The sequence below is a fragment of the Pholis gunnellus genome (genome assembly GCF_910591455.1).
Source record: "Pholis gunnellus genome assembly, chromosome: 7".
NCBI lineage: Eukaryota > Metazoa > Chordata > Actinopteri > Perciformes > Pholidae > Pholis > Pholis gunnellus.
The window spans coordinates 9,015,866-9,033,075 of NC_136533.1; the positions used below are offsets into that span (position 1 = coordinate 9,015,866).

The 17,210-nt window shown below is 41.5% G+C and overlaps 2 protein-coding genes across 3 annotated transcripts; one reads left to right on the plus strand and one right to left on the minus strand.

Moving 5' to 3' along the window:
* Positions 1–11: 11 nt before the first annotated feature.
* nt5dc3 (5'-nucleotidase domain containing 3) lies at positions 12–8,185 on the minus strand. Its single transcript, XM_079162394.1, has 14 exons — positions 7,818–8,185; positions 6,680–6,864; positions 5,956–6,030; positions 5,777–5,832; positions 5,487–5,577; positions 5,258–5,395; positions 4,343–4,403; positions 4,078–4,180; positions 3,039–3,140; positions 2,773–2,854; positions 2,591–2,677; positions 1,574–1,714; positions 1,414–1,478; positions 12–1,309 (listed from the first exon to the last, which is right to left on the minus strand). Exons 1-14 carry the CDS (start codon positions 8,092–8,094, stop codon positions 1,042–1,044), a joined length of 1,731 nt encoding a protein of 576 aa, XP_079018520.1. The 5' UTR covers positions 8,095–8,185; the 3' UTR covers positions 12–1,041.
* A 2,024-nt stretch (positions 8,186–10,209) lies between these two features.
* hsp90b1 (heat shock protein 90, beta (grp94), member 1) lies at positions 10,210–16,934 on the plus strand. Of its 2 annotated transcripts, none has more exons than XM_079162449.1 (18): positions 10,210–10,346; positions 10,861–10,963; positions 11,298–11,439; positions 12,119–12,235; positions 12,332–12,663; positions 12,775–12,886; positions 12,998–13,129; positions 13,720–13,836; positions 13,951–14,088; positions 14,178–14,255; positions 14,354–14,419; positions 14,692–14,961; positions 15,104–15,349; positions 15,475–15,611; positions 15,735–15,813; positions 15,991–16,150; positions 16,441–16,550; positions 16,659–16,934. In XM_079162449.1, the coding sequence occupies exons 1-18, from the start codon at positions 10,298–10,300 to the stop codon at positions 16,683–16,685; spliced, it is 2,415 nt and encodes an 804-aa protein (XP_079018575.1). In that variant the 5' UTR covers positions 10,210–10,297; the 3' UTR covers positions 16,686–16,934. The 2 variants fall into 2 exon arrangements, with proteins under 2 accessions (XP_079018575.1, XP_079018574.1); XM_079162448.1 differs by having other exon boundaries at positions 15,991–16,146; positions 16,425–16,550.
* The last annotated feature ends 276 nt before the right edge of the window (positions 16,935–17,210 follow it).

The following is a 17,210-nucleotide window of genomic DNA, read 5'->3' on the forward strand; positions in this document are numbered from 1 at the left end:
GACCATTAAGCCTAATCCATTTTAATAAACAGTGAAATAAAAATACACGTCATATTTTAAACTACAGAAACACAAATCAAACATGAGGTTTTGGTTGTGGCCACAGATATTAAAGAGTTCCCCATTTCCAGATGTGAAATACATTCTTTTCAAGCCTTCATTCCAGCACGTGTGAAAACAATTCACGCATTTGTGAAGTGTGAAACCCAATGAAACTCAATGCCACCTTAACAGATCAAAGCAACGACGTTCTTTTTTCCTGACAAATATGAACATTTCTCACGTGCTAAAATTAGACATACAGGCTGTGCTGTGTGGAAACCGTTCATACAAAGATCTCAGACCATAAATGCGCAGCGTGTATCACATCACAATGTGCAGTTCCAAATGAGATGAACCAAGGTGCAACATTTGAAAAGCTTCATTAACACAGATTACATTGGAGTATTGCAAAAATATACACATTGCAGTAATGTGACAAAGTAGATTAAGGCAACAGAGTTTGTAATGTAAATGTCACGTCTGAGTATTCCCTTTTTACAGACAGTCTTGTATAGTTTTACAGATGGAAAAGATAGAAAAAAGCAAAGGTAATCTTCAATTCACACTACAGAGACACATGGTAGACATGATGCGTGACTGCCCCCTGCTGTTTAGACTGTGTAAATACAGCATCTTTGCATAATTTCTCACTGTTCCTCTAACACACCCACACACATACACACACATATACATATAAACGCAACTCTAAAACAATCAGTGCATTCAATATTTACAAATCTGTGTATGTAACAAAAATGTAAATTAAAAAGTGTCTTTAATAAAAACATCACACTGCTCTGTCGCTCATGTGTCCTTTTGCTTAAATAGCACTAATCCACTGGTCCGCTTAGAGACTGAATTCTTTGAGGGGAAGTTTGTAACTAATTAGTTTAAAGCTCAATTAACATCAACAGCCTACGGGATTGTTACCAGTTAGACATATCTTAAAATGTGGCATGCATCTCCTAAAATTCCATATCTCTCAAATTGAAAAATGAATTAATCATCGGAGTCTGCCTTCATCCTGCTGATCTGTGAGGAGCCGCTAATACCATCAGGTCTGTGTTCAGGCCAGAAGGGGGCCTCGTGCTGCAGGGGAGTACGGCGAGGGAAAAAGGTGTGCTGGAAGTCGTAGTTGAGCAGGCAGCTGATGGAGGCCATGTAGATGTCAGCAAAGCGTGAGAGTCGGCGTGAGAAGTAGGTGGGGTTGTGGTACGTCCGGAAGAGACTCCCGAACTGAGTGTTGAAGATGTCCTTCGTCTGTGACCTGCCATGGAAACACATTCATACCATCGAGATGAGGTTCGATCAGTTCTACAAGATCTCAATAAATGAACTGCTCTTGGGTGCTGGAGTAATTATCTCCATTACCTCATGGCTTCTCTCTCTTTGATCCACTCCTCCACGACAGCTTGAGACGCTTCATCCCGATGTACCTGTTTGGGAGCAGTGCATAGAAGTTAAGCTCACACATTCGAGGATAGAGGCAAAGAGGGAAGGGACACTGTGTGTTTTTATCGAGTCTCCTGACCTGCATCTGCTCGATAAGCCCAGTCAGCGCCTGTAACCAGGCCATCATGTGCATGTACTGCTCCGTGTTCATGATCTTGATCTCCTTCCTCAGCTCAGGGATGATGGCGCCCGTCCTCCAGCCATGTTTCAGCGTTAGATCCTGCAGAACAAAGGACCGGAAATCGTCAATAATTCAGGAATTCACCTGCTTGTGTTAGTTGTAGGCTTTAAGTACATATCATACAGTACAGACAGAATTTGAGTGTGAAGTGAGACATTTTTGGGGGATTCTTCTGTGTACTTGGACAATCTAATAAAACTGCATGAAACTGGAATAAAGTAGAGCTTCCTCCCTCCCTCCCCTGTAACTCCTTACTAACTCAAGAGATGCTTCTGCTCTGTGTCTGCGCTGACTGTAATCTGTGGTCGGTGTCAACCACAAACGCCAAGTTCCATCTTTCTAAACAAGCGATCTGTTTGACAGCTGGCTGGCTGCCACCAGCAAGGCATTATGCCAGAGATGTAAACTCTGCGTTCCATGAACATCATTTACAGCTGATCAGACACATTAATCTATCCAAGTCGTTATAACTCATTGTGATTAAGTGAAATGTTTGTTTAGCGCACACGAAGGGCCGGTTGGTAGGTTACCGAGATACTCACTGCTGTAGATTTGGTAGATGTGATATATCAGGAGAAACTGACACGAAAATACCTGTCAACCAAACCCACTGCAGTGCTACGGTAACTGTGTTATAATGCATGAAGAATTACTTTCTCAACCCATTTATTTTACTGTCGTTGTCAAGCATTCGCTAAGTATCTTATTATGTGCTTCTTCAATGAACGTTAAGATTGAGGCTGTTGCATATAAAAATTAACTCACAAGTTTAATTTCAGGAGAATCATACTTATCGTAAATGGAGCGTGGTCAAAGCAGGGTTCCGCTCTTTGTTTAAAATATCGTAATTTTTCCTAATACAGTGTTTTGTGTGGTTGTAATGAGCCCTTTGTAGTAAATATGGATGCTGCTTACTGCCAAGTCACTGTAGATGTGATCACCGAAGTACAGCACCTTGGATCCTCTCCAGCCGGTGAGTCTCAGGAACTCATAAAGGTTTCCCTACAGTGATCAAAGAACACGCGTTAAAAAAATAAATCAACCATGTATTTTATGAAGTGTATCCAGGGGACATTTTTCAGGAATTATGAGAACACCTGTTTGTAGATCTTCCCTTTTTCCAACTTGTGAATCCTGTCCCACAGCAATGCACCTTTGTCTGTCACTCGCCTGAAAGGTCTAGTGAAAAATACACAAAGACACATTTTACCCAATATTGTGTGGCTCCCAAACAAACACACAGCAATGCACATTATGTGTACAAGGAATGAACAAGGTTAAGTGCAGGCAACGTGGCCCAGTGGGGTGAAAGAGGCACAGCATGGTCATAGCATGAGCCGCAGACACAAACTTAGACACTTACTTTCTCCTGTCATTGAAGAAACCAGGTTTGTCAGCCTGAACAATCACAACATCAAACAGGTCTCGCCAGTCCTTCCCTACGATGTAGTTCATTCCTCGGTCCCTGAGGACAGAGATTCAAGACGTTACCTTGTCTGCAACATCACGAGGGAACTATAACAAACACCTGAGCTGAGGGCAAAGCTTTACACCAGCGATGAAATGTCCATCTTGAACGGCTGTATGTTAGTGCTAGTTGAAATAAAACTCAATGAAACTGCCATGTTATTTTTAACATATGTTTCATTTCACATCTCGATATGAATCACGATATAGCTTGTTTCCTTGTCGTCCAGTAAATAAATAATCTATATGACATAAGAACATCATTTTGTATGCAAAATGATCACATTTTCTAATTTGAATATGTGCTTGTTATTATCAATTTAGACAAAGTAATGGCGTATTACGATATCTCAATATGATTAAATTGAAAGACGATAAATGATCATATTGAATTATCGTCTAGCCCTATTTTAAAAAGGGAATAACGCACATCCAACCCCAGTTAGGGACAGGTGCAGGAAGAAAAACTGCAACAAAGAAAAAGGACAGGCTGGAGATGACGAAATCATTAATAGATTGTAAACAAGTTTGAATATGAATCCGAGAGGACGTCAAGGTCACAATATTGCATTGGTAAAAACTTGGTTACTTCAGTGTGTGTACAAACTCTCCGTCTCCTTTGTTCCGTGTATAGTGCTGTGAAGACTGAATGTAATAAACCATTAAATCAAGGACACAGGTTTGATGTTTTTGGGCTCCGGGAAGCCTTCTGAGGCTGAATATGCACAGCTAGCCATTTTGTGCAATCAAGGCTGACTTCAAAAGCGGCTCATAGTCAATAACTTACAATGAATTACAAATACTTGCGGATGGATAGCCCTTTGATGTGTGGTTGCCTAACTTCAAAAGTTGAGGCATTAAAAAATGGCTTTAATTAAATATTAGTACAACAATACAAGGCTGTTTAAATGAATCACAGCAACAACCACACTTACACAAAGTCAAATGGGCTGTTGGTAATGAGGAACATCTTTTTTCCATGCTCCGACAGCTTCTTCAGCACAGCATGGCTTTGCTCACCATAGCAAATGTATTTCTCTAGAAAATAAGAAAACAGAGAGAAGTGTTATACTTGTATATCACAGCCTCGTTATTTCTGAATTAATTGTTTAAGTCTTGGCACCAAACTTAGAATTGGCCGTATACTTTCTTTAATTTTGGCTCAAACTAAGTAAAAGGCTACAAATCAAAGGGCATTACCAATATCTGCCTCCACGGCTCGGTACATGATGCCCTTGACGTGAACATCTCTAATGGCTTCCTGTGAAGAGGAAAAAGTAGAGCCAGGAAGTCACGACTTCAGAGACACAACGTTAGCATTCAGCTCCAGGAGCAACACTTTGCTCTGTGTATAAACGGTTGACTTGGAAGCACAAAGACAGTGCATCTATGAATACAAATGAAATATAAAGAAAGCAGACCCTGGAGTTTAGTTGCTTTGGTGACACAGTGAGAGTTTCCAAAACATTTTCAAAAGTGTAACCTGCTCTTTTGAATCAGTGAATGAGTAAATAGACTCTCCCTTGAGAAGTAGCACATTTAAGGGCAAACTTAAAGGACGTTTTTGTCATAGTCAAAGAATATTTGATGTATGCAAAAGTCAAAAGGAAAAGTAAGAAAAAGAGTAAATGCTGAATAAGAAACCAGGCTTGGCAGGAAAAATAAAGATTAAGCGAGGTGTCCTTGAAAAGATATAAGAGCCTCTCGTGGAACTGAGAGCGTGTCTGAGGGCTTTTAATGACAGCGATCCATCAAAAACGCTTCACTGTCACACAGAACAGACAGGACCAGCATGACAGCTGCCCTCAAAGGGAGAAGGCGGCGCTGGTGTCTCTCCGCTCTCCCTCTGAAGCAGCAGAGCCACCAGAGAACAGAGGCAGATGGCTGGAGGCGGGCTTGCCCGACTAAAATTAGACTCCGGTTTTCACAGCTAAAATTAAGACAGGATCGAATGGCTGGAGTATCACAGCAACACTGCAAAACGTGTGCACATTAACATTTATGCGGCTGGATTTAATGTCCTTACACACGTTGACCCCGATACAACAACAAGTGAGTGCAAATATTGTATGCTGACATTAATCAATGTCACAAAACAACAACAAGGTAGTTCACCTTTACGTCTTTGTAGAGATGCACTGGCTCATAGTCGATGTTGTGCTTCATGAAGAAGTCATTGACACAAGACAGCAGATTCATCTCAGGCAGGGAGAATATGTCCATGAACTGTTTCATGGTGTGGCCATGGGAGCTCTGCAGAACAGTGATAAACATCATTATATTCAGTCGTTTTTTATCTCTGTAGCGTCTACCCCGTCATAGATAAAGATAGACAATGACTCACCTTGCCATAGAAGTCGCTCATGTTCTCTAGAGGTACATGACAACCATCATACATGGCAATTACTTCCTCATCGGGGACTGGATGAAGACCCCTGTAGAAGAAACACATAATATTAAATCCTGAGACAATGTTTTCATTTATATCATGCCACAGAAAAGCTGTAAAATGTGCAGCGTCGTCCTTTAACTGATGAGAAACGACATGTTATGCTCATACAGTGCTGTGTGTTTTTCATTGTAGTAATCATTACCCACTACACTGATGTGAGAAGTAACACAGTGCACAGATACCTGTATACAGTTCCCAACTGGATGTAGTGAAAAGCATCTATCTTCATCAGCAGCGCCTGTTTAAAATCATTCAATATTTCCACAAAAATGTTCATTTAATAAACACTGAGCGTGCGGTACGATTGATGCAAACCATAAAACAGTCATTTTTTGAGTTAGATAAGCAAAGACCTTCTCACCTTCTGAACGTCATAGTGAAGTCCTCTGACAGTAAAATTAGGAGTATACTCATAATTTCTCAGACCCTCTGGATACTAAGAAAAGAAAATCAAATATTTTAGTGGCAACAAAACAGGGCATTGCATCGGCTTAATCTAAAATCATTTGAGCAACAGAGTACACCACAAGCCTGATCCATAATCCACCTATGAAGGTAAAAACTGTGCTTGATGGTGCAACAAAGCCCAGCGTAAACCTTAGATGTGAGGTGATTATTCTGCTAACGATCTCTCCAACTTGGGGGAAGCTCAGTCCGTGGGAACTCGGGAACCAGAGGATCGCTGGTCAAGTCCAGTGCGGACCAAGTACAGAGTGTGGACTAGTAGCTGGAGAGGTGTCGCTTCACCTCCTGGGCTCTAGTGAGGTAGAGCAAGTCTGCTCGGGGTGCCGTCCTATGAGGCAGCCCCCCTCACTCTGTCATCTCTTTATACATGTACGCATATGTAAAGGTCCTGTCTCCGCATGCGTGTGAACACATTTAATTTCCCCTTTGAGGGATTAATAAGCTGTACCTTCCTCCCTGTTCTTGTTTCTATACTTAAGGACAAACATGAAAACACACGATTCTTTAATTGTGTTGTTGCTGTTCAATTAGTTTACGGATCAATTTCAGCAAAGAAATACGATCCTGTCTGTATCAGAAGAAAAAGAATGTGCCAAGTGAGTCACACATTGTACACACACCCTGTGGTTAGTGACGAGAATGTCCCGAGCTATGTTGAAGATGAGGGTGTGCAGGTGCCTGGAGTAGAAAGCCAGGGTGTAGTCGTAGTCGAAGCCGTAAACCTCGGTGTCTCGTAGGCTCATCTCATTGTTTGCAAAAATGGTGTCAGGGTCGATTGAGTTGGTGCAAATGGCTGGGATCAAATCTAAGAGGAGAGAAACACATGGGGTTGTTTTGCAGTTTCCTTCTATTTAGGAATATTATGTGCTGCTATGACAGAAAGGCATATCTTAGGACATACGTACATATGTCTTGAAGGTGGTGGATAAATCCTTTTGATTTGGTGTCTGAACAGGGCCAGTACACACCCACATGGAGTACCTGGACGCCTGATATCTGTCAACTTATGTTTCTTATGTCACCGTTCTAATAAATAAAAGTATTCATGGTGTATACTTGTGATGCATCTGGAGTTTAGTCACTTCCTACTATCCACTAAACAGCTGCGATAGGTTACCAGATACATGCATTAATTATGCAGAATCCAGGAAAGGACACATTATTAGGCTCGATACTAGATAAAGTATAGTTTCCTCTCTTCTCTTCAGACGGAAATATTCTCTCAGACATTTTGCCACTTATGGACTCCAAAAACAGATCAAATGTTAGGATAAATACAAATTAAAAACACGAGTAGAGTACTGGTACACTAGATTTCTGTTCAACTAAAGCTTCTTATTTCTCAGTACCTCCAATATGTTAACGGTATTTTCATTGTGTATTTGCAAATACTGTAATTGGTCTGTTTCCTGCTCAAACAAGCCAGAGGAGGCAGATATGTGGAGCTGTGTGAGGTAAAAACATGTGGACTATTTGCTTGAATTCATTGCAACCACCTCCAAAATCCTTTGTCCATAAAACATCTGTGCAGAGCCAAGCAGATACTGTAGGTACTTGAATTTCATTATATTTTAAAGGTGTTTGTGTGTATGTGTGACACAAAACGTAGCATAGCTTATAGCTACAATATATCATTCCAACCACAAGTGGAGGTTTGTAAGGATGCAGAACTGGTTTGGTGCGTAAGTCTGCTGTAAACATTCGTCATAACAGCGTTATAAGGCAACAACAGTCCTGTATCTCACTGAGTGTCCGTACCTTCAGTCTGCCTTTTGGTCTCATTGTAAACAGACCACAGCCTCTCTGTCATGTCCTGGCCGCCCGAAGAGCTGCGACACACAGATGCTGCGTAGTTTGGGGATCTGGGTTGGTGTGACAGTAACTGACCGACTCCATGGGGTACCGCACCGAAACTCCGTTTCCATAAGCGAGATGTGAATGGCCGTTGGTGTAAACTCTGTACTACATTGCAAAATACATTCGCCTTCTGCAGACAGTCCTTGTGCTTCAGAAGGGACAGAGACAAGGGCGCCATGACTCTTGGGGTTGCAGCCCGTTTTGTAGGTCGCGGTGGGCTCCCAGACGAGAATGCATGCACCTCACCAGCTCTTCTGTAAATACCGAGTGTCCCTGTTTGGTTGGTTTTCACGTCACTTCCGCGTTTAGCAACGTCCCGGGGAACCAGCGAATCAGAAGCTGGTGCGTCTGGGGATCAGCTCGCTTCCTACTGTCCACCAAACAGCTGCGATGTAACCGGATACATTTATTTAATATGCAGGAGTGTCTGTTTGTCGAGCATTGAAAGACTGGAGATCTGAAATATTTCAGGCATAATGGCACCGAAGGAAACCAACACAATAGATACACTTTTAATAATTGTTTTGATGTATAATTTTGATTTAAAATCAAATTATTCTGACATAGTATCTCACTGTTGTCTCGTCGAGACTATCTCATAAGTGTGACTTAGAAAATATAAATCATGACTTAGTTATCTTATAAGTAATTCATAATTATAAGATACTAAGTGATAATAATGAGAGTAATAATAAAGTTATAATAATGTAATAATTAATCAAAATGTAGCCTTTTTAAGGCAAATGTATCACTTTTTGAGTCATGGTTTTGTCTCATTATTGTGAATAAGTAAATTTACTTCTCAAAGTATTTACTTTGTCATTCATCGTAGTAAATCAAGATGATGCAATGCTAGGTCAGAATTTAGCCTTTTTAGGGACACTGTTGTGAGATTTTTATTATTTATTTTTATTTCTCTCAGATATATATTTAATTTCTGACAGAAATGAAAATAATCATGGTCAAAATTGTGAGATGCTACTAAGTCATAATTTAGGCTTTTTAGGACACACTTGGCGAGAGGACTAGTTCGAATGGTATACATTTGACTTAAAATTTCTAAGTTTGATTGAGTATCTCACTTTTGTCTTGACAAGTCAAAATATGACAAAACATTTGACGATCTCATTGACAAAAAAAATCAACATTATGACTTTGTATCTCGAAATTGGTATTATTGATTGAGATATTATGCTTCGTTAGTTAATCAATTAAAACCATTTAATATCAGCTGACATTGTGTTTAATCAGAGTGCATACAAGTACTGATTTCAAAAGTATTACTAAAGATCCAAATAAGGATTTAAATGTGTATTTTAATGTAATGACTTACATACTACATGTAATGTACCCTTCTCTTTCTCCCTCTCTCTCACACACACACACACACACTCACTCACTCACTCACTCACTCACTCACTCACTCACTCACTCACTCACTCACTCACACACACACACACACACACACACACACACACACACACACACACACACACACACACACACACACAAACACCACACGCCTATAACTGCAACTTCTATTTGACGTCTGTAGCTTTATCTTATGCTCACACAACCAAATACAGTCAGGCAGGTTGAGAATAATAATGTGCATATGTGTATGATAATGTAACACACTATTTATTTAACCATTAGTGATTCCAGGTTGACACAATCTCAGTCTTTTTCAGCACTTTTTCAGTGTGTACGAGGAAATTGCATTTTTAACTCACTGACTTAACAGCGACACCTTGTGGACAAATATTAGTAGTGCAGATAATGTGTAGTGATCTCTTGTGTGTTTTTTAACAGCAGGATATCTAAGTACAATGACTCCAGACGATCTAGTCAAAATACTATACCACATAAACATGCGTAGATAAACATGATGCAATTTAGACTATCATAAACTGTAACAGACACAAGTATAATGCTGCAGTCAGTGACAATACATAGAGAAATAAAGAAAATCCCCAGAGTCATCCAGCCTCAGTGTCACTTGTTTGTGACATTGCATAAGAAAATCAAAGTTTAACTAAGGTGTTGACACAGATTTTTTTCCCCCAGATTAAAAGGTGAATTTTAGGAAGTGATGTGCGGATTCTTCATTCCTGGCCAATGGTGTCTAGCCACGATTTTCGAGTATTGGCTTATGTTGAAGAGTGTGATTGGACAACATGTACCAGGTGCTCTGCTCTGATTGGTCGAACGTTGTGCGTGGTGCGCAGCCATTGGTCGGCTGTCACGGGTTAAATAAAGTGGGCTCGTTTGGTGGGAGAGCTCGTCTGTCTCTCTTGTTAAGGCTGTGCTACGTGCACTTATCTCCCGGCTTTTGTTTCAGGAGCTGAAGACACACACCGTCACTCACGCAGAACCGCAACATGAGACGAGTTTGGGTGATAGGTCTGCTTTGCGCACTCGTTGCCTTTGGTAAGTACCAGAAATATGTTTGCTGTATTGTCTCACTTTTTATCACCCAACATTGTAGCTAACGGTTAGCCAGGGAGCTAACGGTGGCGTGAACTTGTGTTGGTGCTTCTCTGCTCATTCGTGACTACAGCCTTTCATTTGTTTGTCATTTTTTAAGGCTTAATTTTGCCCAAATGTCAATGATAGACAGTGTGGTAGATTAGGCTTCAACACATTTGTTGTAGAAACGCTAGTGTGCAGTATTTCTAATTGCCTTTCCAGAAGTATTAGAAACACAATGTAACGTTATATTAAAGCAGGTTGATGCTAGCTAACATCCCCATTAAATCGTTGCTATCGTCTCATGTGCAGCCATATTGTGGCTCATTAAAAGCCATCCTACTCAGCTTTACACCTTTTTTTAGTTCACGATTTAGATCACGACTTCGCCAAGCCTCATTGTATATGATCTTTAAGTGCTGTATATTTCTTCAGATACTGATATAATATGTATATATTTTAATCCCCTTGGCAGCTGCTGTAAAGGCAGAGGATGAAGTTGACATCGATGGGATGGTAGAGGAGGACTTTGGTAAAAGCAGAGATGGCTCCAGAACAGATGATGAGGTGGTGCAGAGGTAGGTGTCACTTTGAATACCTCTATCAGAATGTGCCTGTTGGGCGTACTGTGGCTGTCCCTATCAAAAGAGAGAGGTCGACTAAACCTGGAGTTGACAGCACAAGGTCAACATGACCAAGCTTGTGCACACAAACGCTAACAGCAGCTCTTGAGATCCGCAACCTTTTGATGCACATCCGTCATTTAAGACGAGGGAATCCTGTGCGTCTCGGCTTTAACTTGAATACTGATCCCTACAGGCGGGAACAGATTTATTTTCCTGTTGGCAACTATGATTTGTTGTTGTGCTTTTCCCTGATTTCACGTGTGTGTGTGCTTCTGTCTATCCCCAGAGAGGAGGAGGCTATCCAGCTGGATGGCTTGAACGCAGCTCAGATCAAGGAACTCCGAGACAAGTCGGAAAAACACGCTTTTCAGGCTGAAGTCAACCGTATGATGAAGCTGATTATCAACTCCCTCTACAAGAACAAGGAGGTGAGAGAGAATAAATGACCTCCTGATGTACAAGCACTGGTTTACAAGATGATGCTGTTGATTGACTTTTATCAGATTTAACAATATGTTTGTTGTTGAGGTCATAGTTAGTGGTATATTAAATTGTATATCTAATATTCTTTCCCCCTCATGTTTGAAAATGGATCAATAAATTCAAACTAATACAATACTACTAAAAACTACCAACCACAATAATAAACATACTTAATTAATAAATCTCTGACGGTATCAATCAAAACCGATCTTTATTATCTTTTATATAAGTAGACTTTATGGCTGAGCTGTTGGATTGGATTGCATTAGATTTTACAGATGTTTCTCATAAAGTGGCCACTGTGTATGACACTAATTAAAACAATATTTTGATTGACAAGAAACTCATCCTAGCCTGTAATTTGAGTGAATTGTCATCTTAGTTCACTTCAATGAAATACTTAAGGCAGCGTGGAGCAACATTCATTAACATTGAAAATCAACGTTATTAAAACGGCACCCACTAACTTTCATGGTATTCAGTTTTGAACAAATATTCCATCCTTTACCGTTACCATCACTTGCCACTGAATGAACAAACTGGGCAGGAATATTGTGTTATTATAATATGTCTTACAGACCTTCAGGAAAGGTTGAACTAATAGTATGTTTGCTTCTGTTTCAGATCTTCCTTAGGGAGCTGATTTCCAACGCTTCGGATGCTCTGGATAAGATCCGCTTGTTGTCTCTGACCAATGACGAGGCAATGGCCTCCAACGAGGAGCTGACCATCAAAATAAAAGTATGCACAAGAACGACTTGCCGTACGATGCAGCCTTTATAGGTCATGTCGATGGTTCTCCCTCTGTTAACTTAACTGTATTGTTCCTGTCTCCAGTCTGATAAGGAGAGGAACATGCTCCACATCACTGACACTGGTATTGGAATGACCAAAGAGGACCTGGTGAAGAACTTGGGCACCATTGCCAAGTCTGGCACCAGCGAGTTCCTCAACAAGATGAACGACATGCAGACCGAGGACCAGTCGACCTCGGAGCTTATTGGCCAGTTTGGTGTGGGATTCTACTCTGCTTTCCTCATTGCCGACAAAGTCATCGTGACGTCCAAACACAACAATGACACCCAGCACATCTGGGAGTCTGACTCTAATACGTTCTCTGTCATTGAGGACCCCCGCGGGGACACACTGGGCAGAGGAAGCACCATCACGTGGGTTTTACATTTAGTTTTTAAGTTATCTTAAAATCACCTTCAGCTAATGTAGCTGAATGCTGTTTTCCTGTTGCAACTCTACTCTCAAATGTCTTTTTCTAACTTCAGACTGGTTCTGAAAGAGGAGGCCTCAGACTATCTGGAGCTGGAGACCATCAAGAACCTCGTCAAGAAATACTCCCAGTTCATCAACTTCCCCATCTACGTTTGGGCCAGTAAGGTGACTACTTGAGACACTTCCTCCCACGCTGTGACTCAGACTTCATCCCAGTTCCCTCTGTTATGAAAATGACGTATGAAATTACATAATTTCTTCTCCTCGACATGCCAGACTGAGACCGTTGAGGAGCCCATCGAGGAAGATGCTGAAGCAGCAGAGGAACCAGAGAAAGAGGCTGCTGAAGAGGAGGCAGAGGTAGAGGAGGAAGAGGAGGAGGACAAAGAGAAGCCTAAGACAAAGAAGGTAGGAACTTCATATAGGGATGACTGTTAAATGAAATCAGGGATGTCCCTGACAGAGAATGTGTGTGTAGTGGTGCTGTCTGTGGTACTGACACGGAGCAGAGATCAATAGACGGAGACAGTTTCTTGTCCTGCTTGTATTTCGTGGTTATAAATAGAACTTGTGGTCCTAATTCTCTTTTTAGCCGCCCAGACAGTCAGTGGGGAGAGAAATGCAAGCTGCAAACATCTGTTTTTGTGCACCTCCCCGGTTGATTTTTAGAGACCGTTCAAAATGTATCTAGTGCTCCGATAGTACGTTCTGATTAATAAATGTAGGCCTATTCTTTGATTTTGAGATAGCCATGTTGTTGTTTATGAATGTCGAATGATCCTTTATTTCATTACTATTCTATTCGGGGTCACCCCTGATCTTCTTTATTTTTTTTTTTTTAAGATTTTAGTCAAATCTATTATTTCGTACTATATACGTTGATCAAATGGTGGCAGTAAAACGTGCGGGATTATGCCCTTGACTAAGTTGATGCTGTTTTGTTTGGACATATTACTTCCTAAATAATGAGATCTGACACTTTTCTCTGTGTGTTGTAGGTTGAGAAGACTGTGTGGGACTGGGAACTGATGAATGATATCAAGCCCATCTGGCAGAGACCAGCTAAGGAGGTCGAGGAGGAAGAGTACAACGCTTTCTACAAGACGTTCTCTAAGGTAGGCACCTGAAAAGTAGCGCTTCGTCAAACGTCCACGCAGTTTCTGTGCCTTCCTTGTAGGTTCAACCTGTTTCATGTTATTTAATTCAAACTATGTTTCTCGCTTTAACAGGACACCGACAACCCTCTGGCCCACATCCACTTCACGGCGGAGGGGGAGGTCACCTTCCGGTCCATCCTGTTTGTGCCCACTTCAGCTCCCCGCGGCCTGTTTGACGAGTATGGCTCCAAGAAGAATGACTACATCAAGGTATTTCCCTCGACCAAGTACCCATTTTTAAGGCATTGTGTTGTCCTTTATAGAAGGATGTTCTAAATGAATGTTTATCTCTGTCACAGCTGTTTGTCAGGAGAGTTTTCATCACAGACGACTTCAACGACATGATGCCAAAGTACCTGAACTTTGTCAAGGGAATGGTGAGTGATTAACTCTCCCTGTGACACAGGCTTGTGCTAATATAAACTGTTTGCGCTTTGCCGAAATGTCACTGATTAATGAAAATGTATTTGGCTAGGTTGACTCTGATGACCTTCCCCTGAATGTGTCGAGAGAGACTCTGCAGCAACACAAACTGCTCAAGGTGAGCTTCACATCTGACATTTATACAACACAATCCAAAGCCCAATTGTTTCTTAGAATGTTAAAACACTTCTTACTCTTTACTGACAAAAAGATGATTAATTGGCAGGCAAGAAAGGAACCTTTATTTGTACAGCCCATTTCAAAACAGAGGTCAAAGTGTTTTACAGGAAGGAGAAAGGGAAAGAACAAGTTAACATTATGAAATACAATGGTAAGGAATATTAAACAAAATGGAAAGTGACCGATGTGATCCTTTCTGTCTCCGTTCAGGTTATCCGCAAGAAGCTGGTGCGTAAGACTTTGGACATGATCAAGAAGATCGCAGAGGAGCATTACAACGATAAGTTCTGGAAGGAGTTTGGAACCAACATCAAGCTGGGTGTCATTGAGGATCACTCCAACAGGACCCGTCTGGCCAAGCTGCTGCGCTTCATTACCTCCAACAGCGACACAGTGGTGACCAGCCTGGAGCAATACGTGGAGCGCATGAAGGACAAGCAGGACAAGATCTACTTCATGGCTGGTACCAGCAGGAAGGAGGTGAGTGGCTGTTTTCCTATTGGGTTCAAATGCTTAATTATGTAACTTGTCAAGTACAAGGCATGCTGGAATTGCACTTAGATGATGTAAAATCAAATTGAATAGGCTGGCATTGATAATCTGTCCTGGTTTCCCTCTGCAGGCGGAGTCTTCTCCCTTCGTGGAGAGGCTGCTGAAGAAAGGCTACGAGGTGATCTACCTGACGGAGCCGGTGGATGAGTACTGCATCCAGGCGCTGCCCGAGTTTGACGGAAAACGCTTCCAGAACGTCGCAAAGGAGGGTGTCAAATTTGACGAGAGTGACAAGACCAAGGAGAAGAGGGAGGCCCTGGAGAAGGAGTATGAACCTCTCACCACTTGGCTGAAGGACAAGGCCCTGAAGGACATGGTAGAGAATCATTTTGTAATTTTCATGACATGGGGAAATGCACACCAGCCACAGGGGCGATACAATTTAAAGTTATGTTTGCTCCATCAGTCGTAGTACTTAATACGATGCTGTCTTTCCCACAGATTGAGAAGGCGGTCGTCTCTCAGAGGCTAACAAACTCCCCCTGCGCTTTGGTTGCCAGTCAATATGGCTGGTCAGGAAACATGGAGAGGATCATGAAGGCACAGGCTTACCAGACAGGAAAGGACATTTCCACAAAGTGAGTTATGATCCTGTGCTTGTCACAATGTTGATGCTCATTATCACAGTTGTAAATTGCAGCGGTGGAACATGTTGACTGTTTACTGAGGTTATATACTAATTCCCCTCTTCTCTTCTTCAGCTATTATGCCAGCCAGAAGAAAACATTAGAAATCAACCCCAAACATCCTCTCATCAAGCAGATGCTTAACAAAGTCAATGTAAGTCCGTCCACCACTTGTTCTCATTGGAATGATGCCATTAAATGTAATTTATAAAATTGTATTATAATGCTTTTGTAAAATGAGGCTAGAGTTGCTGTTTTGTGTGCAGCATTTTTGAACATGAAATGGACCGAGCAGAGAACTGACCCTTTTCTTTCCTTTCACGTCTGTCAGGATGACGGCGAGGACCAGATTGCGTCAGATCTGGCCGTGGTTCTGTTCGAGACGGCCACACTGCGCTCCGGCTACCAACTGGCCGACACGAAGGCTTACGGAGAGAGGATAGAGCGCATGCTCCGACTCAGCATGAATGTAGCTCTGGACGAACAGGCAAGTTGATGCCAGCAGCCACCTTTCTGTCTTACTTTGGAAACATTCATATAGCAAAGTTTTCACTTTAGGTGTACATGTGTCAAGTCACATTCTTATATCTGACTTGTTCAAACGGGGTTATTTCATTATAGCTACACTTTCCTTTTTTTTTTTTTTTTTTTGTATTTTCTGAATGTTAGCATTTTAGGGTTCCCAGTTGGGTCATTTTAAGTGCGCTCAGTGATGGTTGAAGATTGTTGGGGTGCAATGTTGAAAATGATTTGACTATTCCACAGATTGAAGAAGAGCCAGAGGAGGAGCCAGAAGAGCCAGAGGAGGAGCCGGAGGAGGAGGAGGCAGCCGAGGACGACGACTTTGAAGATAAAGAAGAAATTGTAGATGACGAAGAAGAGGAGAAAACGGTGAGAACACTTAAAATTCTGTGGCATCTGAGAGATGTAGAGAAATCAGATGACTGAGTATTTGTTCTGCAGTTTCTTCATAACTTTAATTTTTTCTTTCTCCTGCAGACGAAATCGGAGAAAGAGGAACTGTGAAGCACTGAATGAAGAGGATGAAACTATAGAGCTGGAATTGGAGTTGAGTCTTGTTCCAGCGCCACTGGTCAACATCATCATGGGTGGGGTCCCTGGGTTGGGTTTTTTAAAGGCGAGCATTGTTTGTTTTTTGTTGGTTTATTTTTTATTACATTCCTCATGACTGTAAATTTGTTAATATTTAACTGACCTGTTTATGGAAAGAAGCGATCCTGTCTCTTGATCGAAATAAATGTTTCCTGGAAAGAGGACACATGGTGTTTGTTTGGTGATTTTAACAATACACAAGTAACTGAAAGGAAGTTGCTTTGACTTCAAGGCAGGAGAAAAACAACTTATTTTGTGGATGACGGTGACAGATTGTCTATCCCTTGTCATTCACACACCCACACTCAATATAAGGTGCATCAAGCTAAGTTAACAAGAATTGTCTGTCCATGAGTATTTTGAGTTTGTCAACGTGACGCAAGTCAACCAAATCATGAAGTTCAGATTGTAAAATCAATTGAAATGCCGTGGTAAACT